At 62.7% G+C, this 26,917-nt stretch overlaps 3 protein-coding genes across 4 annotated transcripts; 2 read left to right on the top strand and 1 right to left on the bottom strand.

Annotated features, from left to right (window-relative positions):
- Positions 1 to 153: 153 nt before the first annotated feature.
- HYPK (huntingtin interacting protein K) lies at positions 154 to 1,341 on the top strand. The gene is made up of 4 exons (XM_036389824.2): positions 154 to 494; positions 679 to 734; positions 965 to 1,016; positions 1,183 to 1,341. The coding sequence occupies exons 1-4, from the start codon at positions 309 to 311 to the stop codon at positions 1,276 to 1,278; spliced, it is 390 nt and encodes a 129-aa protein (XP_036245717.1). The 5' UTR covers positions 154 to 308; the 3' UTR covers positions 1,279 to 1,341.
- A 363-nt stretch (positions 1,342 to 1,704) lies between these two features.
- MFAP1 (microfibril associated protein 1) lies at positions 1,705 to 6,072 on the bottom strand. The gene is made up of 9 exons (XM_036389825.1): positions 5,915 to 6,072; positions 5,586 to 5,805; positions 4,737 to 4,869; positions 4,248 to 4,435; positions 3,712 to 3,820; positions 3,481 to 3,641; positions 3,077 to 3,236; positions 2,526 to 2,615; positions 1,705 to 2,411 (listed from the first exon to the last, which is right to left on the bottom strand). The coding sequence occupies exons 1-9, from the start codon at positions 5,991 to 5,993 to the stop codon at positions 2,229 to 2,231; spliced, it is 1,323 nt and encodes a 440-aa protein (XP_036245718.1). The 5' UTR covers positions 5,994 to 6,072; the 3' UTR covers positions 1,705 to 2,228.
- A 5,323-nt stretch (positions 6,073 to 11,395) lies between these two features.
- Positions 11,396 to 25,519, top strand: FURIN (furin, paired basic amino acid cleaving enzyme). 2 transcript variants are annotated; one of them, XM_036389702.2, is made up of 16 exons: positions 11,396 to 11,491; positions 13,365 to 13,749; positions 17,452 to 17,550; positions 18,159 to 18,254; positions 18,818 to 18,946; positions 19,185 to 19,261; positions 19,590 to 19,678; positions 19,877 to 20,049; positions 20,902 to 21,114; positions 21,205 to 21,305; positions 21,421 to 21,524; positions 21,721 to 21,838; positions 22,739 to 22,918; positions 23,005 to 23,129; positions 23,545 to 23,661; positions 23,737 to 25,519. In XM_036389702.2, exons 2-16 carry the CDS (start codon positions 13,570 to 13,572, stop codon positions 24,303 to 24,305), a joined length of 2,370 nt encoding a protein of 789 aa, XP_036245595.1. In that variant the 5' UTR covers positions 11,396 to 11,491; positions 13,365 to 13,569; the 3' UTR covers positions 24,306 to 25,519. The 2 variants fall into 2 exon arrangements, with proteins under 2 accessions (XP_036245595.1, XP_036245597.1); XM_036389704.2 differs by lacking the exon at positions 11,396 to 11,491 and having other exon boundaries at positions 11,522 to 13,749.
- The last annotated feature ends 1,398 nt before the right edge of the window (positions 25,520 to 26,917 follow it).

Here is a 26,917-nt window from a genome sequence, read left to right as displayed (position 1 = left end):
CTGGCTGACCCGGCAGTGCCGGTGCGCCGCCAGAGGGCACTCGCGGGCAGCGGCGGGGCCGCGCCCGCCCGGCCGGCTCCGCGCCTCGGCAGCGCCGGCGGCCCGCTGCTAGCGAGCGGCCCGGAGTGCCGGCACTGCCAGCTACGAGCTGCGCGGAGCCCCGAGAGCGCCGGGGAGCGCTGACCGTGCCCGCTCGGCGGGGCCGGGCCTGGAGCCGGCCTCGCCCGCGTTCGGTTCTGGCGGCGCGCGCCGCTCGCCGCCCCCGCTGGCGGCGCACGTGACCGGAAGCGGGCCGCGGCGGCGGCGGCATGGCGGCGGAGGGCGATGTGGAGCTGGAGCTGGAGACGGAGCCGAACGGCTCCGGCGGCGGCAGCGATGGGGCGGGCGGGCGCGCGGCCGAGAAGCCGCGGAAGCACGATAGCGGCGCGGCGGACCTGGAGCGCGTCACGGACTACGCGGAGGAGAAGGAGATCCAGAGCTCCAACCTGGAGACGGTGCGGCGGCGGGACGGGACCGGGCCAGGGTGGGAGGCCGGGCGCTGCCTGCAGCGGGGCCGAGCCGGGCGCTGACAGCCGCGCCTGCACGCCCGTCCCGGTGCCGGTGCCGGTGGCCGTGCCGCCGGCGTGGCGCTGACCCGCCCGGTGCCGCGCATCGGGGTGACCGCGCTCGTTCTGGCAGGCTATGTCGGTGATCGGAGACCGGAGGTCCCGGGAGCAGAAAGCCAAGCAGGAGAGGTAACCGTCCGCGCTCGCTCCGGGGCAGTGCCTGTCTTGCAACTTGTCACCACTCGGGACACGACCCAGGCATCCGCTTCCCTGTGTGACATCCCGGCCCTTCCCCGGCCCCTCCCAGCCCCACGCTGCGGCGAGGGGTCGCTCCTGCCCACCTGACGGCCGACGGAGCAGCGGGGCAGGGGCCAGCGGGGACTGTTGGTCACCGGAGGTTTGTCCATCTCTTGTCGTAGGGAGAAAGAACTGGCAAAAGTGACCATCAAGAAGGAGGACCTAGAGCTGATTGTGAGTAGGGGCGGGACCCCAAGCAGGCTGTGACATATCCCAGATTTGGGTGCACCCATGGAGGAGGCCGGGGCATCCTGCCCTGAGGCCAGTCCAGTGTCCCCATGGGTGGGTGTCCCCCAGGGCCCTGCGGGTGCTGTACGGGGCTGTGCCTGTTTTTCTGCAGATGACAGAGATGGAAATATCACGGGCCGCAGCAGAGCGCAGCCTGCGCGAGCACATGGGCAACGTGGTGGAGGCTCTCATCACCCTCACCAACTGAGCTGGGGGGCCGTGGGCTGCCAGGCATGGGCCTCTTGCCATACCAATAAAGGCACTGGTGGGACTGGGCTGTCTTTGTAGTCTACACAGTGCTGAGCACATGCCCCTGGCCCTGAGTGCACGGTACCCACAAGTGGGGCCCAGTCATGTGGCATTGTGTTGGCAGTGCCAGCTGGGCACCCCCATGACGAGAGCAGGACAAAGTGACCTGCCTGAGCAGTGAGATGTGTTGCTTTCCCCTCTTTTAATCTCTGCCCCGGGACAGTACAGACTGGACAGGCCCAGGCACAGGCCTGAGGCAGTGGTGACAGCTGATCGTGCATGCCCTGCCCAGGCTGGTGCCTCCTGTGCTGCCCCAGCTCACCATGGCTCACAAGGAAGGCACTAGAACAGGATGGCCGTGTCTTTAAGAAAAATGGGGCCAGAGTGTGTAAGAAAATCCAATCTTTAATCAAACCCTCCCACCCCACACAGGTAGAAAAGCCAAGCCCTGCAAGACCATGGTGAGGAGATAGGGTCACCAATGACCACCTCAAAACAGGGCCCAGACTGACAACTGGTACAGTACAAGCAAGGGGCTGTAGACCAGAGAGCTGTAGAAGTCCTGTAATTCTTCCAGAAGTGGATGTGCTGAAGCCAGGGGTGGTGCTGCAACGTGCCAGACACTGCCAAGGCTCCACAGTGGCTGTTGCTGGGACGTAGTGTGGCCACCAGCCTGGCCAGCACCACAGGCCATCATCTTCCACACTGTGTGGGCAAGGAACCCATCGGGACTGCTCAGCACAGGGAGTGGCACATCTCATCTCGGTAGGCATGGTACAGGCAGGGGAAGGGCTTGCCACCACAGGAGTCCTGGAACATGTCCCTTCTGGCCCTGCCCAGGCTCTGGCAGCTGGCAGAGCAGCGCCCTCCTGCCAGCAGCTGCCACACCAGACCCTCCAGCCCATGCTCTTAGGTCGTTTTCCGTTTCTTGGCCGAGGGTCTCTCAAAGACATCCCGCACCCCCGCTGCCTTCTGCTTAAAGAACTTGGTGTTCTGTGCACTCTCCTGGCCCCAGGCAGAGTCAAAGGAGGTGGTGTCCTGGTCCACCAGGTGTGTGTACTTCGTCCGCCCCGAGCGCCCGAAGTTCTTGACCTGGGGAGCAGAGGAGCTTGTGAGCAGCTGTTCAGGGGGATGCAGGACCAGCTCCTCCCACCTGCCCACCCCCTGGCATCCGGGCTGGGCACCCTCTGCCAGCATGACACGCACCTGCATGACTTTGGGCAGGATGGTCTTGTTGAAGTGGTCCTCAAGGGTCGGAGCACTGAAGTCTCTCTTGTACACCTCTTCATCTTCATCCTGCAGGAGGACACACCTGCTTAGCCTAAAAGGTTCCAGCAATTCTTGGCAGCAGTGGGGGAAGCTGCCTGAAGGTCATATTGCTGCTCTGCCAGGGCTGCCACAGTACTTGCAGCCCTATTAACTCCTGCTGGAGTGGGAGATGTGAGCATTGTTCCCCAGGCTGCTTCTCCAGTGGCCTGTGCAGAGATGACTTGGGTCTGTCAGCCCGAACACCAGCACAGGGACAGCTCAGCAGCTTCAGCTCCATTTCAACTGTGAACTCCTAACCTGACATGCTCTGGTGAGGTTACTCTGGGTCAGCTTCAGCCCCATGCTGCCTCTGAAGGTTGGTTCTTGTCCCAGGGCACCCCCAGCCCCAGGGCACCGTGGGAGAGGGGAGGCTCCCCACAGGGAAAAGGTGGCCCTGTGGTCTCACATGTGCAGCCAGTGCAGCCAGGCCTGGCCCTAAGCACACTCACCATGAAGAAGGCGCCACGGTGGTAGTACTTCTGCAGGAATTTGTATTTGCCCTTCACTGCCTTGTTAGTGATGACCTTGCCATTGGCCCGGAGCTCAGCGCGGCGCTCTTCCTCTGTCAGGTTCCGCATACGCTCGATCTCTGCCTTCTCCTTCTCCATGCTGGGTGGGAGAGAAGCTCCTGAGACCCTGCGTCCCCACAGCATCTCCTGGGAGAGAGGCTGTCCCCAGGTGCCTCCTGAGAGCTTACACATTTACTGCTAGGGAGCAAAGGCACCCTGAGGGCAGGCAGGAGGAACTCTGGGCATTCAGTCCAGCTGGGACCTGCTGCCAAAGGGCAGCCTGAGGAAAAGGTGTTTTAACTGCCTGTGGGCTCTCAGCCTCTGGTCTAGCAGACAATACTTACGCTTCTCGTTCCTCGCGGTCTCGTTTGATACGCTTCAGCTCACGGACTTTCCAGGCCTCATACTCCTCCTCATCGTTCTCATCATCTGTATCGAGTGCATCCAGTGCTGCCAGTGAGCGCTTGTTCTCCTCCAGCTCCTTCTTTGCTTCCTCTTCTACAATCTGCAGTGAGGTCCAAGCTAAGCTTGCTGCAGTGACTGCCCCCTCCGGCCTCCAGCCCACCCCTCCGCACCTTAAGTGTGTACTTGCGCCGCTCCTCTGCCATCCTCTTTGCCTCCTGCTCCAGCTCCTTCTGCTTCAGAGCTTCTGCTTCTCTCTCCTGCACTGTGATCCGGTCCTTCCTAAGAGCAGAGCCATGACAGCCTTCAGCCCTCCCATGAGCCAGTGCAGTGGCTCAGCCTCTCGCTGGCTCCCACACTGCAGCTGCTTTCAGCCTTTGCCCTCTCCAAGGACGGGTCAAGTCCCGGGGCTCTCCCCTTTCTGGGGACTACCACGTCCTTTTGCCACCGTATGGCCTTGCCAAAGACCTTTGGTCAGACTCTGCAGCTTGATGTCACAGCAACCCAATGTAATTGATATGGGGCTGTGGGAGCAGGGATTGTTCCTTGCTCCCTAGCTGTGCCCTGTCAGGCTGTGACCGTCCCATCCCACCCCAAAGAGGTGAATGGCTTCCTCACAGTGAGAAGAGACCATGGCACCAAGGTCTCCTTGGGCCCCAGCTTCTGACTACCACGATCCAGGGCCAGCCCATGCACTTCCATCACCTACTTGCGAATAAAGACCGGTTTGAGACGTGGCTCCATTTCATCTTCACTGTCCGTGTACTCCTCATACTCGGATTCTGACTCAGACTCTTCTCCAGACCGACCTTCATCTTCCAATTCCATCACTTCCATCTCCTCAGTTTTCCTCTCCTGTGCTCGCTGACGCATCATCCCTCGCCGACGCTCGATCTCCTAATGGGGACAAGCACAGAGCAGTCAGAGGCCAGCCCTGCTACCACTTCTCTCTCTCCTGTGAAACACATGTCACGTCTGGACTGTTGGCTTTGAGAAGATGCACCTGCCTCTCTGGATGTGGCGTGGCCTCCCCCAGCATCCTGTTCCATGCCAGAGGATGGTAACCCACCAGTTAAGTCATGGCTAGGTGTGACACTTGTCCAAATACATCAGACAGCCCACATATCCATGCAAAGGGCAGCTCCAGCCTGTGCCCTTACAGCTTTCCTAGGCCCATTATCTGGCTCTGCAAACACACCTCATCATCGATCTCTTCCTCTTCCTCTTCACTGGTGTCCTCTCGTTCCAGGCGCCAAGCTTCTCCCCCCTCCACTTCTGAATCGCTTTCTCCAACCACCTCAGGTTCCACAATTTTGCGGTGTCTTGCCAGCCTGCAAGAGACCCCAGTTAACACATGGCACTTGAGACACAGGGAGCTGCAGGAAAGGGACTGTTCACACATCACTTCTAGCAAGGCCACAGTAAGCACTGGGACTGCCAAACACAGCCACAACTGATATGTTCCCTCAGGAGGCCACAGTGGCTGGGTACTGGCAGCTCTTCCCTGTCCATGCTTCAAGGAAGAATGGAGTTCCCAATGAGAAGACTGTTAGTGGAAACAAAACCAACCACAGCTCCATGGGAGCAAACAGCACTCAGTGGTGTTTTTCTGCAGATGACAGAGATGGAAATATCACAGGCAGCAGCGGAGCACAGCCTGCGTGAGGGCAGGGGCAATGTGGTGGAGGCTCTTATCACCCTGTTCACATTTCATGAAACACCATTCCAGAGTACACTTCATGAGACACCATCCTTCCTCGCTACCCTGAGCCTCAGCACGCTGCACTAATTTCTATTTTGGTGCCTGTTTTTGATACCATCCACACAAACACACCTGGACATGGGCTGCATCTGGCTGGCTCCTGGCCGGAAAGCAGCCCCAGGCACAGTGCAGCATGGATATGAGAAGTCACAAACACTCCTGCACTGTCTGGACCATGTTCCCAGCTCCTGCCCTGTGCACTTTCTCCCTGCAGCAGAGCAGAGTGCCAGCCCCCCGCCCCAGACAGGCAAAGGGGGCTCAGCTCTTGCCTGACCCAGCGCTCACCGCTCCTCCACGTCCTCGGCGATGCGGTTCTGGAGACGCCGGAGCCGGGGGTCGTTGGCCAGTTCCTCCTCCTGTTCCTCGGGCTCGACCTCTTGCTCCTTCGCCTTCTTGATGAATTGGAACTCCTCATCCTCCTCCTCCGAGGACTCCATGGGCGCGTAGTCGGGCCGCTTGCCCGACACGTACCGCTTCACCTTCACCTTCTCCATGGACAGCTCGCCTGCGGGCGCCGGGCCGTCAACGGGGGTCTCGGCCCCGCGCCCCCGCCGCCCCAGCCCCGGCCCCGCGCCCATCCGGCCACCCCGCTGAGCCCCGGGCCCCCAGCTCACCCTTCTCGTTGCGGACGGGCACGGCGCCCGCCGTGGACTGGATCGGCGGCTGCTTCATGAGGGCGCTGGGGACCGACATGGTGGCGGCGGGCGGGGGCCGGGCCGGGCCGGGCCGAGCCGAACCGAGCGGAGCCGCTGACAACGGCGCCGCGAGCGCTCACCCGGAACCGGAACCTCTGCCGCTTCTTCCTCTGTCGCTTCCGCCGCGACCGGGACCATCCGGGGCCCGGAAGTGACGCTCGGCCGGGGCCGCTGCTCGGAGCCTTCTCTCGGGCCGGCGTTTCGGCCCGGCCCGGGGTGCGGGGGGTGTGTCGGGCCCGCGGCTGGGTGTCAGGGGGAGTCCCCGGTCCTTTCGCATCCGCCTTCGGCCGGGAGAGGTTCCGTTCCCTCCCGCACGACGCGGGTTTCCCCCCGAAGTGGCGTCAGGGCGAGGCACCGGCGGAGCGGCCATCGGCCGGCGGGGGCACCGGGCAGCGCCGCGATAGCGCTCTGCTGCTCGCCCGGGGGCGACTCGCCTGGCGCCTCCGGCCGTGTCTGAACGGCGCCGGGACTCTGCAGGCGCCGCCGTGCCTCTGTGCAGGGAGCGCTCCGTGCGGGGCTGGAGCTGAGCCGCTGCTGGAACACCGAGCGCTCAGAGTCACCCGCAACTCGCTGACCGGGGGAACGTCCCTCGGCAAATTCCTGTGCCGAACTGCCCCCCACAGCCGGGGAAAACCGCTGCTCGCTTTGGTGCACAGTGGGGCCAGGGGTCTGCGCTGTGCCCGCCGCCAGCGCGGCTGCTCGGGGCGGAGCGGGGCTCGGTGGCCGCGGCCGCCGCTGAAGCCGTGCAGCTCCTCCCTGCGGCGCGGCAGAGCCCGCCGTCCGCCCTTGCCCCCGACAGCCGGAGCCGGCCGTGGCCCCAGTGTCCCTGCTCTGCCCGCCGCCAGCCGGCTCCAGCAAGCCCCGGGCAGCAAGGACAGACAGCTCCTGCCCCGCCGCGGTCCCCCGGAGCCCCCGGCCTGGCCAGCGCCGGGAGGCGCGGCTGCTGCGGCGGGGCAGGACCTCCGCCGTGCTGCTCGGCAAGGCGGGGGCAGCTCCCGGGAGTCCTCGTGGCGTGGGTGTAGTAAAGTGTCTGTGGGGAAAGGCTGGGGCCACGGCTGCTTCTTGGGGATTTTCCATGAGCAGCCGGGTGCTGCCTGTGTCAGCAGGTCTCAGCTCCGAGGGCTGCGCGGTCCCACGGTGTCGGGGAGCGGCTGGTGCGGGATGTCCCTGGGCGCACATCCTGCCGCAGAAGATAATGGTTTCTCTTAAGTTGGTAAAACTGCGTCACAACCCGCTACTGCCACGTCTGCCACTTTCTGCCTGCCACCTTCTGCTGGCTTCTACGAACAAAGGAAGAGGAAACCCTCTTTTATCTTCCATGAAATCTGCTAGCTGGCTGGGAAATTTAGGAAGCAGGGGGGCAGAGCCATGCTTTAACAGTTCACTGGCAGTAGCAGAGCAGGTGCTCTCGTGCTTGTGTGGCAGAGGCCCTATGGGGTGAGGCCAGCTCTGGCAGCCAGGGAAGGCCAGGGCACATGTGCTTTTCCAGTTGGTGGGTCAGCAGTGGAGCACAATCCGTAGGAGAGTGCAGGGAAGTGGTTTTCTTTCGGTGTCCTTGGTCTGGGTTGGGAGATGTCCCTCTGGCAGCATCTCCTGCAGCCAGTCTAGGGGAGAACAGACCCAATTTTTTGCAGCAGTACCACCCTGTTCTGGTCCCAGAAGTGGCTGCAGAGGTCCCAAGGCCACCATGGAGGCTGGCTCTCTCCTACAGAGATGCCAGGGCTGGGCAGATCCAGGCATGGGGGCAGGTGGGCCCAGTCTCTTGCAGCACTGACTCAGTCCGTGCTCTAGTTCTGGGCAAGGGTGTCCCTGCAGTGCCCTCCATACAGACCTGTTTCTGCTGCAGGCAGAAATGATGCCCTGAAGCTGGTGGTTTGCCTGAGCAACTGAGGCATTGGTGCCTTTATAATCCTAGAGCACCTACAGCCTCTGCCAGGAACGAGCAAGAGTGGATCTGTCTGCTTGTTGGTGTGCTTCTGGCCTTTGCGCCCAGGTGACAGCCAGAGCACCCACTCTGTGTTTATATTGTTAATGTTGAGGCTTGTCACAATGTGTTCCCACCTGGTGACTCCTGTGCCACGTGGCAAGGAATAGGCTTTAACAGGACTTGGAGGAGCAGCTGGCCACAGCTATGAGGAAGCTTGGGGATTGCACACAATGCAGATACTGTCCCATTCAGGTGAAGCTAAACTAAAGACCTGGGCAAACAGGGAAATGCCTTCAAGCCTGGCTCAGTTTTGTGGCTCCAGGTGCTGGAGGCCATGGCAGGAAGATGCCCTTCACTGTGAAGGCTTTTGCCCCATGTTCCCTTTCCCCAGTGCAGTGGCTGCTGACATGTTGGCCCTGCAGCACCTGGCAGTTGGCAGCTGGGCTGCAGCAGGGTGGGAGGCACTTAGTGGGGCTGACCCCCCATTCCTGGGCTGGTGTGAGGCCATGGAAGGCTGGCAGCTGTTCCATGAGTGAGCCTGGAGCATGGGCCAGTCTGCCCCTCAGTGCTGTGCCAGCCACACCTGCTGGTCTTTGGGCTGGGTTTGTGTGTCTGTGCTTGTGAGCAGCCCCTCCCCAGCCCACAAAGCCCATGGGCACATGGCATTCCTACTGCTGGGCTGCAGGTGGGCTCTCAGCCTGGTGTTCCGTGCCCGTGTGTGCGTGTGTCCCTGTGCGTGTCACTTGTGTGGAACGCCCCAAGTGCCACAGGCACCTTATGGACTTAGGCTGGGCAAGGCTATCCCTGCACCTGACCAGCAGGTGATGACAGGGTGCTGTCACAGGACAGGTGATGGAAGGGCATGTCCCGCAGCCCAGAGCGGGGGCAGAGCCACACTAGGCTGTGGATCAATACCTTGGCAGCATTAGGACTGCTGCTGACAAAGCCTAAGGCAGATAGTTACAGAACTCACCTTGAGCAGCTGCTGTTTGTGTCTGCAGCTGTATTGCAGGACAAGGTCAGGGTGTTTGGGCTGGGCCTGAGTCCCCGCATGTGGCCACAATGAGATGTTGTGTCTGGGAGTCGGAGATAAATAGAGCTGCTGGAGCCAGCTGGACCTTGTGGAGCACAAATCCTGCTTGTGCCACAGCAGTCTCAGCTCCTTGGGCACCAAAGGGCCTGCTGGTACTATCCAGTGTGGAGGGGAGGGGATGCACTGGAAAGACTCCAGGGAAAGACTGGAGAGAGACTCTAGACTGCAGCCTTAGCTTTGGGAGAGTGTGAGGATGTGTGCAGGGAGAAGGCTGGACAACACAACAGAGAGACTGTGGGCTCACCTCTGCTGGCATGGGGGGCAGAGCAGGCTGCTCTGTGCTTGGGTAAACCTTCTGGTGTTTGTTTGGTGCATCCAGAAGTTTCTGCCTGCTGTTGCTGCCTGTTACTTGGTTTTCTCTGTTAGTTTCTCTGTGTGGGCTCTCTGCCCTTTTCCTGCTGTTGCCCATTCATTAGCTGCTTTCACCTGCAATCCTGCAGGTCCCCCAGGCCATGGTCCCCAAGTCTGAGAGGAGGGTTTGTGATCCTGGCAGATGTGTGGCAGTCGCTGTTTCACCTCCTGGCTGCATCGTGGCTGGGGGCAGAGAAGGGAGCCCGGCAGCCCTGTGAGGTGAGTGGGGCACAGCAGCTGCTCAGGTCCATGCTGGGGGCCTTCTCTGCTCCTTCTGCAGCTGGGCCCGGGGCTGCTGGGGCAGCGGGTCTCCTCCCCGTCCTGGCATTGTGCCACCTGCAGCCAGGTGCTTCCCGAGCCAGGCGTTTTCTTTGGCAGGGCTGTGGGGTCAGCGCGGGTCCCAGGCCAGTGGTTTGCGTAAGAGCGTGGTGCTTCCTGCCTGCCTGCCCCGCAGCACCGCGATAAGCACGTGCTGACAAGGGCCCTTTGTCAGCTCCTCTCAGCACCGAGTGTCACAGGGCTGCACAGCAGCTCCTCACCTGCCTAGGCACGGCTGCCAGCGCCCAAAGGAGGCATCCAGAGATAAGGTTCACGGGTGGGGCAGGCAGCCCGCGTCCCATCCTCCCTCCCACCACCGCTCCGGACTCCAGCTCCGGACCTGCCCCTGTCCATGCATCCTCCATATAACCCCCTGGGGCACAGCTGGCTCCCTGTGTCCCCAAGGGCAGGCCGGGGCTTGCCAGCTACAGGAAAGACTCCTGAGCATGCTGCAGTGACACTGGGGTGAGTGCTGCCTGTCTGGTGGGTGCCTTCTCCCCCTGGTGGGACTGTGGCCCTGAAGGTGGGCCTGGGGCACCACAGCCCCTGGGGCTGGCTGCCAGGGTTGGCCCAGCCTGAATACCTGCGGCCAGGGTACTGCCCTGCAGAACTAACCCAGTTTAGCACAGCAACCTGCCCTGTGCTAGATTTTCTGGGCTGTTCTCAGCATCTCGGTTACCAAGGTGACTGTTTCCTGTGTGATTGCTAATGCTTCACGATCTCGATCATGGTATCTGAGTGACTTCCTTTTCTCTGTAAAGAGCACTAGGACCTGCTCCTGCCCCGGGCTGCCAGACTCATCGCAGGTGTGGAGGATTCAGGTCAGTTTGGGTTCAGGTCACTTTGGGTTCTGCTGTATTTGTGTTGCTAACGACATGGTCCCGTGCTCACCGTGGGTTGTTCTTTACAAATGACTGAAGCTGTGTTTCACTTCTCACCTTTTCTCCTTGGTGGAAGTCTCTCTCTTGAAACAGGGCTGATAGATTTTCCTTGTGTTATTCCTTACCAGACAGTTTCTCTGTCAGGCTGCTGCACACAGACCTGGGGTTGCAGCCCCACGAGATGGACCTCATGGGAAGCGCGATTCCCGCAGCCTGGTTGGGGAATTCTCTACTCCGGGGTCTGCCAGGGCTGGAACAGCCTAATCTGGCGGGGCTTCTGTCCTGCCAGCCCCGTGTCACAGCATAACGCACCACTTGCTGCACCAGGTGGGAGACTGGGCATCTTCTGCGTGCTCTTCACTGCAGGCACCCTTACACCCCCGGTCACTGCCGCGGGCCCGTGGCGGGGGCTCACGGCTCTCACGGCGCAGATCCGGGTTTCCTGCCTGGGCTGGCATAGGGTACCCCCCGGGTGGCAAGGACAGCCCCATGCTCGGCTGCAAGAAGCCACGCAGAGCTCCGGGCTGTGCCCGGTACTGGCGACGGGGAGCGGCCCCGAAACTGGCGGGCGGCGCGGAGGGGTTGTCGGGGGTCCGTGGCGGACCCGGCGATGCAGCACGGGACGGAGGGGCGGGCGGCGGTGACGGCATCCGGCGGCGCCCGGCAGAGCGGCGGCCGGGCCGGGCCGGGCCGTGCCGAGCCGAGGGAGCCGCGCGGGGCCGGTGGCTCGGCCGTCGGGGCGGGGCCGGGCGGCGCTGACAGCTGCGCGGCGTAAACAAGCGGCCCCGCCGGCCGCCCCGGCCGCCCCTGCCTGGGCCGGGCCCGGCTCCGGGGCGGGCGCTCCGGGCGCCCCGCGGCGTGACGCGGCGCCGCCGACAGACGGGCCCGGCTGCCGACGGGACGGAGCGGAGCGGGCAGGCCGTGCGGTAAGGACGCGGGACCGGCATCGGCCTGGGGTGGCTCGGCCGGCCGGCGACCGCGGTTTGACAGCTGGGGCGGCCCTACCGGACGGGACCCGGGCGGCAGAGGGGCCGGGGCCGGGGCGAGCGGCGGGGCCGCAGCCGCTGGGCAGCCCCAGGCTTAGGGCTCTGCCGGCGGGGATGTGCGGGCCCGGCGGTCCCCGGGAGCGAGCGGGGAGCCGGGAGGTCGCGCTCGGAGCTGCGGCGGGGGCAGCCGGAGCCGCCTCTGCGGGAGACCGAGGGGCAGCCAGGCCGCGTCCCGCCCCGGCCCCAGCCCGGCCGCCTCCGTCCGGAGCTCCGCCGCTGGAGCCGCCCCATGCGTGCAGGCCCGGGGCCGCTGGGCTGCTCCTGTGCGGAGCTGGGTCCTTGGGCAGCGAGCGCCGGCCGGGCCGCGGTGCGGAGCCGGGAGCGCGGCTCCGGGCTGGGTGCGGCGGCCGGGCCGTCCCAGCACGCGGTGCTTCGCTGGCGACGGGTCCGGCGGGAAGGCGCCGCGGGATCCGGGCTGTGCCCCGGCGGCCAGACTGTCCCCATGTGCAGTGGTCACCGCCGAGGGGGACCAGCTGGGACCAGCGAGGCGAAATAGCCCGGCCTGGGGGCCAGGTATTGGCACGTACACTGGTGGACCGCGGCAGATAGTTTTCCATTGTGCCGTACTGTGCTGAGGGCCTTGACAGTCTGGCACCCGGGGCTCCCGTACGGCCTCCGGCGGGTGCTCGCGGCTCTGGGCGCTTTGTTGGGGCGGTCCGGCCCGGGGCTGGCCGAGGTGTGGTCGCTGATGGGGAAACGCGCTGTGCCAGGGTCGCTGCACTGTCTGTGCCGTAGCCTCTGGCGGGGTCTCCAGCGCTGCTCGGAGCTCTATCCTGTGGCAGTGCCACAGGCTGCCAGCTCGCTCTGGCTACTTCTGGACGGAGGGGGATGTGGCTCCTCTGGGCACTGCCGGCTCTCACTTTTCCAGCTGTTCCAGAAGCTTGACCAGATATTCCAGGGTCCCTCTGGAGCTCCGAGTGTGGAGCTCACCCTGGCACCATCATGTCATGGGCTCCCTTACGCTGAGTGGGTCATTCCCCCTGCTCTTTCCCTACAAGTTCTTACGTTTGCTGTTTCACAAAGTGTGAGCTGTTCCTGGGCATCCCTGGGCTCATGCTGGAGGTGACGGTGTGCCTCTTTTCCTGGTCCTAGTTCCACCGAGTTGCGGGGATGAGTCACACCGGTGTCACCATGTTGTGCACCAGAGGAAGGGCAGAGCTGGGCTGCTACTGGTGACAGGCAGCTCAGCGCTTGCTATGGCTGCCAGGCACTGCCTGGTCAATGGCTGTGGAAATGAGAGCCTGCAGGTTTGCTAGAAGTCAGGAGCTCCCCTTGACTTTTCTCCTTCCAATCTCATTTTGCTGGGATTCCTCGCACAGCACCTGAGGACATCTCCCTTGGGCTCCCCTTGGGACTGGAGAGGCAGGCCTCCCATTTCAGTTGCTCCCACCTCTGTACCCAGATAGTCCCATCCCAACTGGAGCAGGGGTAGTGGCAGCAGGAAGCACAGCAGTCTCTCTTGCCTTGCCTCTCCCCTCCTTTGGTGCCCTCCTCTCCTCCTGGTTGATTCTCTGTGTTTATAAGCAAACATTGGGTAATAGGCAAGGTAAACAGCACCTCCACGCAGGAGCAGACATAGGCACACGGCCAAGCCAGGTGGCTCCCTGGCTGTCAGTGTGCCGTGCGGGGCAGCAGGCGCTGTGTGCCAGGCCCCCTTGCCCAGGGGCTGACCCACATCTCAGCGAGGTGCAGCCTGCCCTCCCGAGGTCTGAGGAACAGTGCCCTGGGCATGACCTCTGTCCTGTCTCTGCAGATCGTGCTTCTGTCCTGGATGGTTTGTTCCTGTGCTTCTGTGGGCTTGGCCCCATGTGGCCTTGGGCTGAGCTGGGACCAATAGGTCAGAGAGGCTGGTGTGCCTCAGAGTGCTGACGCTGGGAGGCTGCTGGACCTGCTTCTCCCAGGACCCTCCTGCTCCTGGGACCCTCCTGCTCCCCAGCTTGAGGAACCCCGATACTCTGATGGATCTGAGGCCCTGCTCGCTGCTGTTGCTCTGGACTCTGGTGGTTGCCCTCACTCTCCTGGACCAGGAAGTGCTGGCCCAGCATATTTACACCAACACCTGGGCTGTGCTCGTCCCTGCAGGGCTCCAGGAGGCTGACAGGCTGGCCAGGAAGCATGGATTCCTCAACCTAGGCCCGGTAAGTCTCCTGCTTCCCTCTACTCACTGAACTAGTGTTCTCTGACGTGGTCTGGGCAGGCACTGAGCTTAGTCCCAGAGCTGGCTTGGGGCCTGCTCTTTCTGACAGCAGGGCCACTGTGTTTGAGCCTGTTTGCTGTGGCCTTCCAGCATCTGCTGCCTTGACTCGATGGTGGCAATTACCTGTATGGAGCCAGGGTCTCCCCCTGTCACTGGGACCGCTGGTGACATGGTGTGGCACGCTGCCTGCTGGATGGGGAAGGAGGAAAAGCCCATCCTAGTGTGAGGAGCTGGACTGGAAGTGCTGTGTGATGATGGATGGGGAAGGCTTCCAGATTCCATTGCTGCTCCCCACAGCAAGCTGCCAAGTGCGGCATGGGCTTGGTTCAGCGGGACAGCAGCAGCGCCTCTGAGCTGTCCCCAGAGGGGTCTGACAACAGCTGTGTATTCTTACTCCTGAACTGTCCTTGACAGAAGGTGTGTCAGCAGGTCCCCCCAGCTCTCAGCTTTCCCTGCTGTCAGGCAGCGACCAGGCAGTGTGCGTGGCTGTGCTGGGAGTGAGCTGTTTCTCTGGGAAGGAAGTGCAGGGTGAAATCCCAGAGGAAATTGCACAACTGTGGCTGTGGTGTCAGGACCTCGCTGTGTGCAGCTGCTGGGAGCAGTGGGAGGGTGGCTGCTGCAGGAGCCAGCAGGACCTTGTCCTGCCACCCAGAAGGAGCCCTGCATGGGCACTGGGTACTCTGGGCCCTCTGGAACTTGCGTTATAGGAGTGAACTGTGGGGGTTGTGGCTAGACCCCAGTGAGGGCGTCTGTGCTGGGTGGGCCATGGCATTGCCTTAGGCAGCTGCTGTCAGTGTGGAAGTGGCTCAGAGCAGGTCTCAGGGGAAAGAACTTGTCAGGCCAAGGCAGCTGCCATGCATAGGGGACTGGGAGAGTGGCATGTCCCACCAGCCTGGATGTCTGATGAGACCCCTTGGAGTGGGGATGGGGGTGAAGTACCATCAGCTTGCTCCTGGCAGTGCTCCCCATCATGCTGTGGTGCCTGGTCCCAGGCCTGGCTGCTAGGGCCAAGGGACACTGCTTCTGTGGCTTCATTTCCACAGTGCAGGGCCTTGTACTTCAGTTGAGAGCCCAGGTCTGTCATGAGTTCCATCCCTGTGAGCCACGGAGGCTCTGTGCCAGCTCTGCCCTTGTCTTCTCCCGGCACCGTGGTTCTGCGCCTGGAGGCTGGCACCTCTTCCTGGCTCCCCATCCCCTCACAGCAGTGAGCCTGCCCTTGCAAGCAGAGCCCCACATGCTGCAGCAGCCCAGGCTGTAGCAGGAGCTTCTGGTCTGGGCATGTTTTCTCCCGTTCTGGAGCCTGTCCCACTGTCTGCGTTGCGGGACCAGGTTTGCTGGCCAGGGCTTTGCAGACGGGTCATGGCAGTCCAGTGGGAAGAGTGTGGCTGGAAAGAGCCTGGGGCTTTCCCTTGCAGGTTTCTGGACTGCTGCTCCTGGGGGTGTGTGCCACTGGGACAGGATATGCAGCCAGGCTGGGAGTGGGGGACTGGGTGCATCTGGCAGTGCCCCAGTAAGAGAGCCCCAGTGTCCTTCTCTGAGAGGATCCTGGCCTCAGCCTGGGCTCTGGACACTGTCCCCAAAGCTGTGCTGTCCTGGCATACCTGTGGCTATGCTGCTGCCTATGGAATAGGAGCCAGTGGCACCTTGGGCCGAGGGCCCGTGACTGGCTCTAGTGGCCTTGGGGAGGGCTTGAGGAGGGCACAGGGGACAGTGGGGGGTCGTGGGTCAGAGGTGGGGGCTGCATGTGGCAGCGAGGTGGGTTTGTAAGGGTTTGCACTGCTGGGATTGTGCAGAGAAGGGGGCACAGGCATTGCCCCCCACTGCTGGGATTGGGGTCACTGGGGAAGGACACTGATGGTGCCATCCCTGGGCTGTGCTGACAGGACAGTGCCATCCTGGGAGGGGGTGGTCCTGTCTCCCACACCACTGGGCTGCAGGTCCAGCATGTTGCTCCACTCCAGGGGCTGTGGTCGGGCATACAGGCAGCCTCCTAGCCTGGGGCTGGCCGGGGTAGTTGTGGGCTGTGGCCAGGGGTCAGGCAGCAGCACTGAACTGGCACCAGGGACACGTGGTGCTGGGGGGTGGCTTTGTCCTTGCTGAGGACAGGGACAGTGAAGATTAGGGTGGAAGTGTGTGGGCTGGCCAGCTCCTGGCTGCCACCACAGTGTAAGTGCAGACCTAATCCAGGTGGATGACCGGTCAGAGCTGCAATCTGTGTGCAGGAACAATCTGGGCTCTGTCCATACCCCTGGAGGGAGTGAGGGATGCTGAGGGAGAGCAACCTGCATTCCCCCACCAGCCCTGTGCAGAGGCTTTGTACCTTGACACCTCCTCAGGGGCTCTGAACTGACAGGCATCCTGGGGAACACAGTGTGCCAGAGGAACGGGTCCAGGGTTTGGGATGAAATGTGTACCTGGGAGAGCTGACTGCTGCCCTGGGCCTGAGGGTGCTCACCTGGGTGCACCTTGCTTGGCCCAGTCTGTTCAAATTGGCAGAACATCTGCAGAGCTCTAATAAGCTGGGGAGGTTTGTTAGCCCCAAACAGACTGTTTTGGGGCAACCTGAGATGGAGGAGGGTGAGATGTCTTCATGTTCCTACAGCCCTTGCAGCCCAGCCCCTCCAGCTCTAGCACAGCCTGGGCAGCTGGATCCTGCCTGTGGCTGCTGCCTGGGCTTTGTGGCTCACAGGGAGCTGCTCTGTGCGTGCTTGTTCCCTTCTCCCCAGTTAGGGCAGGCTGCTGGGCTGGGAGGCCCTGGGCAGCCAGGGTGTGGCCACTGTGTCTGTCAGCCCCAGGATGTGTGAGAGGGGACACGGAAATGACAGCACTGGAGACGGTTTGGGGTTTAAAAATAACCATCTGGGCGGCAGAATGGCCTCCTGGCCCCACCAGCTGTCCTGGATTCCCATCCTGCCCCAGATGGGCTGTGCTGGTGTCCCACTCTGGGCTGTCCCCACATGGGAGTGGAGCTGGGGTGAGGACAGCACGGCTGCTTGGCAGTGGGAGTTGGACCCCGCTGGGGTTGGATGCCTGCATGCCCCCTGCTCTGCCCCACTGAAACTGGCTGTGCCTCAGGTAGAGGCTGGCACTGGGTGGGTGTTCCAGTGGGGCACCTGGGGAGAAGGCAGCAGCCTGTCCAGAGGTGCAGAGGCTGGTGCAGACCCTGCCCTGGCTAGGACCACCTGGAGTGTGGGGCCTGGAGCCACTGGGACCTTCTTCCAGGAGGAGCTGGGTGGCACTGGGGGAGAAGCAGTGGGTTTGTCTCCTGGGTCTGGCGTCTCTCACAGGCTGACTCTGAGAGGCCTGTCCCTCTCTGCCACTGCTTGCCTGGGCCTTCCTGCTAGGGCAGCAGTTTTTTTGGACAATGTTAGACTTGCTGCCATGTGGGGACCTGCAGGAGGGTGAGGTGCACAGCAGTTGCATTTCTGCTACTCCAGGGTCTTCCCAGCTGCCTTGTCCCCAGCTGCCACAGCTTCCCACAGGTGGTCCTGCCCAGAGTACCGGACATAATACCAACCACTCTGGAGTGGGGGCCCAGCCCGTGCATGGCAGCCCTGGAGCTCAGATAGCACACACGGGGTGTAGAGGATCAGGGAGACCAGGCTGTCAGAGCTGTCCCATGAGCAGCATTTCTCTGTTGCAGATCTTTGGTGACTATTACCACTTTCGGCACCGTGGCGTGGCCAAGCGTTCCCTGTCGCCCCACCAGCCCTGGCACAGCCGCCTGGCCAGGGAGCCCCAGGTACGAGCCAGCAGGGCCTGACTTTGATCCCGGCACTTCACAAAGGCACGTGAGGCAGTGCTGGGCACAGGACAGGGCTGAGCTGCCTTAACCATTCCTTGGCAGAGGGGGGTGGGAGCCCACCCCATGTCTGGCAAGGGCAGGGGGTTGGTGGAGCCAGTGTCAGTGGCCTGTGGGTTGTTGCAAGGCCAGGGCCCAGGAGAGCCTCTGTCCCCAGGAGAGCTCTGTGTAGTTGCACACAGGACAAGGTGCAGGGCAATAAACAGATCCCCGAGCAGTGGTGTGTGGGGGCTGCTGTTCCCTACCCTCTGGCTTCAGCCCAGGCCCTGGAAGGCGTGTGGTGTGGCGTGGCGTGGCAGCTCTTGGCAGCCTGTTTCTCAGCAGAGCTTGGCGCTCTGACCGTCCCGCTCCACTGGAGCACAGCCTTTGCAGGGCACAGCCAGGAGGGGGGCCTGGAGGGGCAGACTGGGGCTGGCAGTAGCTCTGACAGCCCCAGTACTCTGCCAGGCCAGAGCTGACTCAGCTTCCTGGGAAGAGCCCCTCCAGGCAGGCTGAGGGCTGGGGTCATGAGGGGTCGGCAGGGGATCCCACACCTTCTCTGCCCTCAGGTGCAGTGGCTGGAGCAGCAGGTGGCAAAGCGCAGGACCAAGCGGGACGTGTTCATGGAGCCCACGGACCCTAAGTTCCCGCAGCAGTGGTACCTGGTGAGTGTCGGGTGAGAAGGGGGCCTGTGCTCATGATTGTGGCTGCGAGCTTGGGGACACAGGTGTGGCAACCTAGGAACTGCTGTCAGGCAGCAGCTGCTGCCAGACTGGCAGGAAGGAGGAGGAGGAGAAGGGGGAAAGCCTGAGGCAGCCGCCCAGTGCTGCGTTATGGGAACACCCCAGGGAGGAGGCTCTGCTCACAGAGCTGTGGCTCCTGCCTGGAATGCTGGGAGGGCGGGCAGGGGACCCAGGGCTGGACTAGGAGGTACAGCCTTTTGCCTAGCCCAGGAATGGGTCCCTGCTTCTGCCTGCTTCCTGGAGCTTGGGCACAAGCCTGATCTGTGCAAAGGGTGCCTTGTCTGTGAGACTCAAGCATAGGCTGGGGCTCAATCTTGCTTTCAGAGCAGCCCTTCTCAGCTAGTTGTGCCCAGCCTTGTGTTCAGGTCCCTGGGGTTCCTTGTCACAACCTACAGAAGAGCAGGGTGAGAAACTGTGGTGGTTTTGGGCCCATCACAGTGGCTATGTCTGGGTGCATCTCCTAGTGCCAAGGCTTCTCTTGGCAGTACAACACAAACCAGCGGGACCTGAACGTGCGTCAGGCCTGGGAACAGGGATACACGGGCAAGGGCATCGTGGTGTCCATCCTGGATGACGGCATTGAGAAGAACCACCCTGACCTGGAGGCCAACTATGTGAGTTTGGGTGATGGTGTGGGGTGGAGTGCCATGGGCGCTGGTCTGGGCAGCTGTGTCCATGCAGGGCAACCCCAGAGCTATGAGGTACAGGGCTGGTGCCCACCATGGTGGGACATGGAGACGGGATTGGAGCCTGCCCACCCTGCTCAGCAGCTCAGCCTCATGCCATGGAGTAAGGACAGTGGGGCTTGGTGGCTGAGGTAGACAGTCTCCAAGTGTCCAATTTGTCTTCCAGGACCCAGGGGCAAGTTTTGATGTCAATGACCAGGACCCGGACCCGCAGCCCCGCTATACGCAGATGAATGACAACAGGTGAGGCAGGAGGGAGGGGTGAAGACACAGAGCATAAGTGTGGCAGGGACTTGGTGCAGTGCCACCCCACATGGGCCACTGGGAGCTGTGAGGCTGGTGGCATACTTCTGCCCCATGGGGAACCCTTCACCTCCCTTTTTGGCGTGAGCAGCATCCTTTTTCTGCTCAGAGCCAGTGTGAGCTGTTCAGTGTCCTGGCTCTGGAGCAGGAGGGTAGATGGAGGAGCCTTCACTGGCTATCTGGTCCGAGGGGACAGGCTGCAGCCCGGGTGGGAGCACCCCTGTGCTCCTCACACCCTATTTGAGCATGCTTCCTACTTTGGTTGCAGACATGGCACGCGCTGTGCTGGGGAAGTGGCTGCTGTGGCAAACAATGGCATCTGTGGAGTTGGCGTGGCATACAACGCCAGGATCGGAGGTGGGTGCTGCCCTGCGCCAGCTCCTGGGGGTGCTGATTGGCTGCAGCAGCAGCTGAGCTGGGGGCCGTGGCCCTGCTGGCTGCAGCAGCTGTGACAGCCCGTGGCACAGGTGGCAGCAGGGCTTGGGGGTTCTCACTGGTGGCACCGTGGCCGCTCTGCCCCGGCCGGTTGCTGGTGACATTTGCTCTCTGGCCTAGGAGTGCGCATGCTGGATGGGGAGGTGACCGATGCTGTGGAGGCCCATTCCCTGGGTCTCAACCCCAACCACATCCACATCTACAGTGCCAGCTGGGGCCCTGAGGACGACGGCAAGACTGTGGATGGCCCGGCCCGGCTGGCAGAGGAGGCTTTCTTCCGTGGGGTCAGCCAGGTGAGAAGGAGGGTTTGCTGGGGGAGCACTGGCCTTACTCCTGCCCTCCTCCCGGGTCTCCCTTCCCTCTGCCTGCCCTGGGTGTTACCCTGGCCCTCCCAGGATGAGCCATCTTCCAGCCCATCTCTAGGATCAAGCTCTGTTAGTTTTTCTTGTTCTTCCTGTGTGATGGCTCTGAGTCAGGACTCCTCCCGTGTGGTGTTATCTCTGTGAGGGCTCCTGTGTGAGATGCTCTCTCCCTGCTCTCCCAAGCCCTCTCCTGGTTCTTTTCTGGTTTTGTGCCAGGTGCTCACCCTTGCTTCCTCCGCCCGTCATCCTCCACTGTCCCTTTGTGCTGTCAGTGTTGCCCAGCTGGGGAGCTGTCATGTTCTGCCAGGATTCCTTACAGACAGATGCATGTGGTGCCATAATGACTCTTTCACGTCCTCTACGAGGGTAGCTGCCACATTTGGGTGCCAAGACATGGCCAGGACTGTGTTGTGGGCTCCCACAGCTCTGCCAGGCACTGCAATCCCACACAGACAGAGTCAGGCCAGGTGACTTCTGAGCAGAAAAAGACTTGGGCTCCTGGAAGCCTCACATTGTCTGGGCCTCCTGCTGCCTGGTGTGTCACACTGGGACAGCCCTGGAGTCTCTGCCGAGGTGCTGGGCACCCTCCATGGGCACAGTGGTGGTGAGGGCGCCCAGGTTGGTGGGCTGTGACTGGGGTGTCATGCTGTCCCCCGTGTCCCAGCTGTATTTGCTCTGTCTGTTCGATTCAGGCTGGCACCACCCACTTGTCCCCAGCTCCAGCCTGGGGTTTCCTGTGTGTGGCACTGTTGGTGCTTGCCCTCACCCTGCCTCTGTTGCCAGGGCCGAGGCGGGCTGGGCTCCATCTTCGTCTGGGCATCTGGGAATGGGGGCCGCGAGCATGACAGCTGCAACTGTGACGGATACACCAACAGCATCTACACGCTGTCCATCAGCAGCACCACCCAGTACGGCAACGTGCCCTGGTACAGTGAGGCCTGCTCCTCCACCCTCGCCACCACCTACAGCAGCGGCAACCAGAATGAGAAGCAGATTGTGAGTGGGGGCTGCTGCTGTCCGCAGGCCAGGGGCTCAGGGGGTGGGATGTGCCTACAGCATTTCCTGCCCTGGCCCTCCTCCTCGCAGGTGACGACTGACCTCAGACAGAAGTGCACTGAGCTGCACACGGGGACGTCAGCCTCAGCACCCCTGGCTGCCGGCATCATCGCCCTCGCCCTGGAAGCCAAGTAAGGGATGGATGGGGGTGGCTGTGCCAGCCCCATGCAGCAGTGGCACCTGGACGTGGGCCTGCCTGGGGCCAGCAGGAGCTAGCACTGACCCGAGCTCCGTGTCTCCCTGTAGCAAGAACCTGACGTGGCGGGACATGCAGCACCTGGTGGTGCAGACCTCGAAGCCAGCTCACCTGAATGCCAATGACTGGGTCACCAACGGCGTTGGCCGCAAAGGTACCGGGGTGCTGGGATGGGAGCGGTGTCTCCCTGTCCCACATGTACCACTGGCCTTGGGGTGCTGAGGCACAGTGCCCTGGCAGCGCTGTGGGATGAAGGAGGCAGGAGGGCCCAGTGAGCATGCAGCATGGCCAGGCAAGCATCCCTCCCTGGGTACCCCCAGGAGCGGTGCTGACCCCCTCTTTGTCCACAGTCAGCCACTCGTATGGCTACGGCCTGCTGGATGCTGGGGCCATGGTGAGCCTGGCCAAGAACTGGACCACGGTGGGACCTCAGAGGAAGTGTGTCATTGACATCCTTGCAGAACCCAGGTATGGGCTGGTGAGCCCAGGAGAGGATCACTCAGCGTCTGTTCTGCACAGGAGCTTGAGAGCCTCTGGGCCCAGAGCAGAGAGTGGGGAGAATCTCGGGGACTGAACTGATGCTGAGACCCTTGGAGCATCCTGCTGCAAGAGCCTGGGGAGAGCTGGGAAAGGCACCTCCAGCCATCCTGCTCTGGTGTCACTGATGAGCCTCCCTGCTGTGGGGCTGGGCCAGTCAGTGTGGGCAGACTGGGGCGCTGCGGTTGGGGTGCAGCCAGCACGAGTCATCCTGGACAGAGGGGCTTTTCAGGGGGCAGACAGAAGCTCCTTTGACTCCTGCTTGGCTGCTGCTGCCACAGTGCAGCATGTGCAGTCTTGTCTGTGGACAGGGCACTCCCTCAGGGCTCCTGGGTGGGGAGATCATGTTGCTGTGCATGAAGGGAGCTAGGGCTGGGCCCTGACCCCCCTGGGGAGCCAGCCCTGTGTGGATACAGCAGGCACATCCTGTGCTGGCATCGTGGGGGGAGCGGCCACAGGCCAGCAGCAGGATGGGGACGGCTCTGCCCATCCCATCCCTGGCTGGGCCATGCAGGGTGTAGCTGGCCTGCGGTGTGTGTGAATAAAGGGCCTATTCAGGGCTCCTGTGCAGCAGCGCCTGGGAAGGCAGCACTGGGCAGCGCAGTTCCCGCCCCTCGTGGCCAGGAGCTGGGGCACCCCTTCTGCCTGCCTGCACCCGTCTGGGAATGGTACAGTGGTGGTGCCACTCTGACCCACTGTGGATTTGATTCCCGCTCTAGCTGTCCTGGTGCCCAGTCCCCAGGACAGCTGCAGAGCCCCACAGCAAGGAATGGGGACTGCGGTCTGTCCCCCTGGTCTGGGACTGGCCTCACACTTGCCTGTCCTTGGCAGGGACATTGGGAAGCGTCTCGAGGTACGGCGGAAGGTGGATGCCTGCCTGGGGAAAGCCAACTACATCAGTCGGCTGGAGCACGCGCAGGCCAGGCTGACGCTGTCCTACAACCGCCGGGGGGACCTGGCCATCCACCTGGTCAGCCCCATGGGCACCCGCTCCACCCTGCTGGCTGCCAGGTACGTGCTGGGCTCTGGCGTGCCCCAGGCTGGCCCCTGGTGAGTCTGGGATGTGTTGACAGCCACATCTTGCCTTTGTTGCTCAGGCCCCATGACTTCTCAGCCGATGGCTTCAATGACTGGGCCTTCATGACAACACACTCGTGGGATGAGGATCCCTCGGGGGAGTGGGTGCTGGAGATTGAGAACACCAGTGATGCCAAGAACTATGGTAGGGGTGTGCTTCCCTGTCCACTGCCTCTGTCCAAGTCTGGGTCGTGAGCTGTGTAGTCACCCAGTTTCCCCCCCTGCCCCTGCTCCTGAGCTGAGGGGCCAGTAACATCTTGGATGTTTTGGGTGATGTGGCTGGGGAGAGGCTGGACTCGGGCATGTGGGATGGTGCTGCAGCCCCTCTGGTGCAGTCCAGGCAGAAGGAGACCCCATGCCAGCCCCCCTGACCCCCTGTCCCTTGGGAGTCCTGTGCAGGGTCATGGCCCCACAAGAGACACTCTCCCAGGTGGTGGGCACAACCCTGCTGTGCCCTGGCAGCCAGGATGGGGGACCAGCGTGAGCCCCCTCCCTGTGCCTGTCGTGGGCACAAGTGGTCTTGTGGGCACCTCTGTGGTCCTCACCGTGCGTTGTTGCAGGCACGCTTACCAAGTTCACGCTCGTGCTGTATGGGACGGCCACCGAGTCCCCCAGCCTCTCCAACCAGCTGGAGAGCAGTGGCTGCAAGACCCTGACCCCCAGCCAGACCTGTGTGGGTGAGTGTGGGGACAACAGGGGGGGAAATGCGGGTGCAGGAGCCCCCGGCCCAGCTGACCCTGCCTGTCCCACAGTCTGCGAGGAGGGGTACTACCTGCACCAGAAGAGCTGCCTGAAGCGCTGCCCTCCTGGCTTCGCACCTGGCATCCAGAGCACGCACTACAACCTGGAGAACAGCGTGGAGCCCATTGCACCCCACCTCTGCCTGCCCTGCCACCCCTCCTGTGCCACCTGTGCGGGACCTGGCCCCAACCAGTGCCTCACCTGTCCTGCGCACTCACACTTCAGCAGCCTGGACTTCTCCTGCTCCCACCAGACACAGAGCAGCCGTGCATCCCCTGCCCTGGCAGACGGCGAAGGACCAGCTGAGGCCCCCCCTCCAGTCAACTTGCCTGTCCTCATCGCCAGCCTCAGCTGCATCCTCATTGTCATCATCTTTGTCACCATCTTCTTGGTGCTGCAAGCACGCTCGGGCTTCAGCCTGCGGGGTGTGAAGGTGTATGCCCTGGACAGCGGGATCATCTCTTACAAGGGGCTCCCCTCCGACATCTGGCAGGAGGAGGGTCCCTCTGAGTCGGACGGTGAGGATTATGAGGCCCACAGCGAGAGGACTGCCTTCATCAGAGACCAAAGTGCCCTTTGATGAGCCCTCCTGCCCCTCCCTCCTCACTGCCCAGCACCGCAGGCCTGGGGCAGGTGAGGCTGAGGGGCCCTGGACTCTGCCCCTGTCCCCTTCCTGCACTGCAGCAGCCTGGGGCTCCCACCCACTGGCACCATCCCTCAGCCCTAGTCTGGGTGGCCAGGCATGGTCTTGCAGGCACCATCCCCAGCACAGCACCGTCCCAGTCTTGCACCATCTCTCCTGGCCCTGCGTCCATCCTGTGCCCTGTGCCGGGGCGTTTGGTGGCAGTGGGGCCCGATGCTTCCTGGCCCTGCACTGGCAGCAGTGTCTCCCATGCTGGGTATATGGTTGCTGCTTGGGATCTTGTGAGTTCTCCAGGATGGGCAGCGTGTGAAATCCCTGGGTTGCCGTGGCTCAAGGTGGTCTGGCTGTGGCAGGGCTGAGCCCAGCCTGCGTCACAGCATCCCCCTGCCCCTCCCACCCTCAGCCCGTGCGGAGCTGCGTCCCAGGCTCAGTTCATTGTGTCCCAGCTCCCTGCCGCCTCCCCTGGGCCTGTCTGCTTCCACCCGTGCCCTTCGACAGCAATAATGGCCAGGCCTCAGCTGCTGCTGTCCACTGCCCGCCCATCCCACCGCCGCTGCCTGCAGCGGGTAGGAGCCCTGGCACCGGGGAGCATCAGGCTGGGCACCGCCTGACCCTGTGCCCATGGCACAGCCCACAGCCTGGGCAGGGACCCCTCGCACAGTCCCTGCTTTGGGGGGCTACCTTGGGCCCCTTGTGTTCCGTCCCCGGGGAGGGCTGTAGGTGCTGCTGGCTGGGACTGTCAGGTAGCGCCAGTGCCAGCACTGCCCCAGCTCTGCCTGCGTCCTGCCTGTGCTGGGCAGTGCCCAGCATTCCTGCAGCCCTAGCCCCCCAACGTGCCTTGCCCCCACTTGGTGACAATCTGTTCTGCTCCCCGCTGGAGCCCTTCCCCTTGCTGCCCCTTCCCCGTGGGCTGGGGGCCAGTGCCACGCGCCCCTTTGCCGTCCGCCGCCGCACACCGGGGCCAGCCGTGGATGGAGCCGCTGGCCAGGGGCCACAGGACTATTTTTCTATAACAACTTTTTGGTGCACAGTAATTTTTTCTTGTAATTTAATCAGCCAGGAGCTGCCTCCTGAGCCTGTTTTTAATTTAATGGATGTGGATATAACGCTAGAGAGACTGAGTTATTAAATGTTCAGAACTATGCAAACCAGCTGCGCTGCCTGTGCTCTGTGTGCTGTGGGTGCCCAGCTGGGGCAGTGGCCTGGCCGTGGAGACTGTGGGCCTCAGGGGCACCCAGATCTGCTCTGCAGGTGCTCTGCAGGTGGGCTGGAGCCCTGCCCAGACCTTCCCCCAGCGTCAGGGACTGCCCTTCCCTGGCTGTGGGCAGGAGATGTGGTGGGGACAGGCAGGGGATGTCTCTCACCTGAGCGAGGGGAAACAGCTGCTTATGGGGATGTGCATCGAGGGCAGTTAATTCAGAAACGGGCTACATGGGGATGGATGTGTGTGCGCGTGTAAAAAGCCTGGGGACTTAGCACCCCTTTCCCACAGCACGAGATTCACTCCCTTCACCACAGCCTGGGCCCTGGCTGCAGCCCGTGTCTAGCACCACCCTGGTGCAGGAGTGGCCTGGCTGGACCTGAGACCCACTCGTGCTGTGGCCAAGCTGCCGACACAGCCCACCCCAGCCTCACCGAGCCCCACAAAAGAGCCTCTTGTGGCTGCGCTCCATCACAGAGGCAGCTCCTCTCTGCGGAGTCGCTCGGCCTCGCTGTGCCTGGGCCGCAGCGGCTTCCTGTGGTCAGGAGCGAGGTCCCCGTGGCAGGCACAGACTGCAGCGCGCTCACCCGGCTCTTCCTCTTCTCCGAGGCGGGGCTGGGGCCGGGCAGCAGTCTGCCTTCCAGAGAGAGCCATTGCCCTTGCGGTCAGACCAGAACCGCCCAGCCCTGAGCAGCCGCCCAGGAGCAGCCTGGCCAGGCGGGGAGGGAGCCACGCTGCCGGGGGGTGGTGGTGGGAGAAGCGGTACGGTGTCAGCCCTTCCTTGGGGCTGCTCCAGGATGTGGCCACCCCACATTGCTCCGCTATAGGAAGGCGAGTCAGCAAAGCTCCCGGCTGACACGCTTTTTCCCTGACTTCCTCTAAAAGTGGAATCGGCCCGGCAGTGTCCTGCAGGTGACATTGAAACTCCTCTGGCGCCGGAGCCTCCCTGGCAGTCACAGGGGAGCGCTCAGGACCAAACAGCCAGGCGGTGGCTAGGCTGAGCTGAGTGGAGCTGACCTGGGCCGTGCCACTGGGCAGTGGCAGTGGTGGTGGCAGCTGCCAGGGCTGGGCAGTGCTGCCGTGGCACCCGGGAAGCCCTTTGAAGGGAAGGTGCCCAGTGTAGTCCTGGCTCTGTGGATGCAGGCTGGCAGCAAGGGCTGGGGCATGGCACTCTGCGTGTCCATCAGTGGGTGCTCTGTCCTGCAGCCCTTCCCTGTCACAAGGGCCAGGCTTGGGGATGGTGACAGGGTGGCCACAGTTCAGTGGGGCTTCACAGAGTCCTCAGGACCCCCCAGGTCCTGCAGTCTCTTGGAGACACAGGGACATGGAGTGGGACTGGGAGTCAGGC

Source organism: Molothrus ater, chromosome 13 (assembly GCF_012460135.2).
Source record: "Molothrus ater isolate BHLD 08-10-18 breed brown headed cowbird chromosome 13, BPBGC_Mater_1.1, whole genome shotgun sequence".
NCBI classification, from domain to species: Eukaryota; Metazoa; Chordata; class Aves; order Passeriformes; family Icteridae; genus Molothrus; species Molothrus ater.
Note: the sequence above shows the minus strand (reverse complement) of the source record. Positions and strands in the feature narration are given on the sequence as shown.

What these genes read in the sequence shown, in the direction of transcription:
- FURIN (XM_036389702.2), top strand. Translation starts at nt 13,570, where the DNA reads ATGGATCTGAGGCCCTGCTCGCTGCTGTTGCTCTGGACTCTGGTGGTT. An exon ending in GCCTGGCCAGGGAGCCCCAG is followed by an intron (nt 17,551 to 18,158) that starts GTACGAGCCAGC and finishes CTCTGCCCTCAG; the next exon opens with GTGCAGTGGCTGGAGCAGCA. An exon ending in GCCCTCGCCCTGGAAGCCAA is followed by an intron (nt 21,306 to 21,420) that starts GTAAGGGATGGA and finishes GTCTCCCTGTAG; the next exon opens with CAAGAACCTGACGTGGCGGG.
- HYPK (XM_036389824.2), top strand. Translation starts at nt 309, where the DNA reads ATGGCGGCGGAGGGCGATGTGGAGCTGGAGCTGGAGACGGAGCCGAAC. An exon ending in AGAGCTCCAACCTGGAGACG is followed by an intron (nt 495 to 678) that starts GTGCGGCGGCGG and finishes TCGTTCTGGCAG; the next exon opens with GCTATGTCGGTGATCGGAGA. An exon ending in AGGAGGACCTAGAGCTGATT is followed by an intron (nt 1,017 to 1,182) that starts GTGAGTAGGGGC and finishes GTTTTTCTGCAG; the next exon opens with ATGACAGAGATGGAAATATC.
- MFAP1 (XM_036389825.1), bottom strand. Translation starts at nt 5,993, where the DNA reads ATGTCGGTCCCCAGCGCCCTCATGAAGCAGCCGCCGATCCAGTCCACG. An exon ending in AGGAAGAGATCGATGATGAG is followed by an intron (nt 4,436 to 4,736) that starts GTGTGTTTGCAG and finishes TGTCCCCATTAG; the next exon opens with GAGATCGAGCGTCGGCGAGG. An exon ending in AAACCGGTCTTTATTCGCAA is followed by an intron (nt 3,821 to 4,247) that starts GTAGGTGATGGA and finishes CTCTGCTCTTAG; the next exon opens with GAAGGACCGGATCACAGTGC.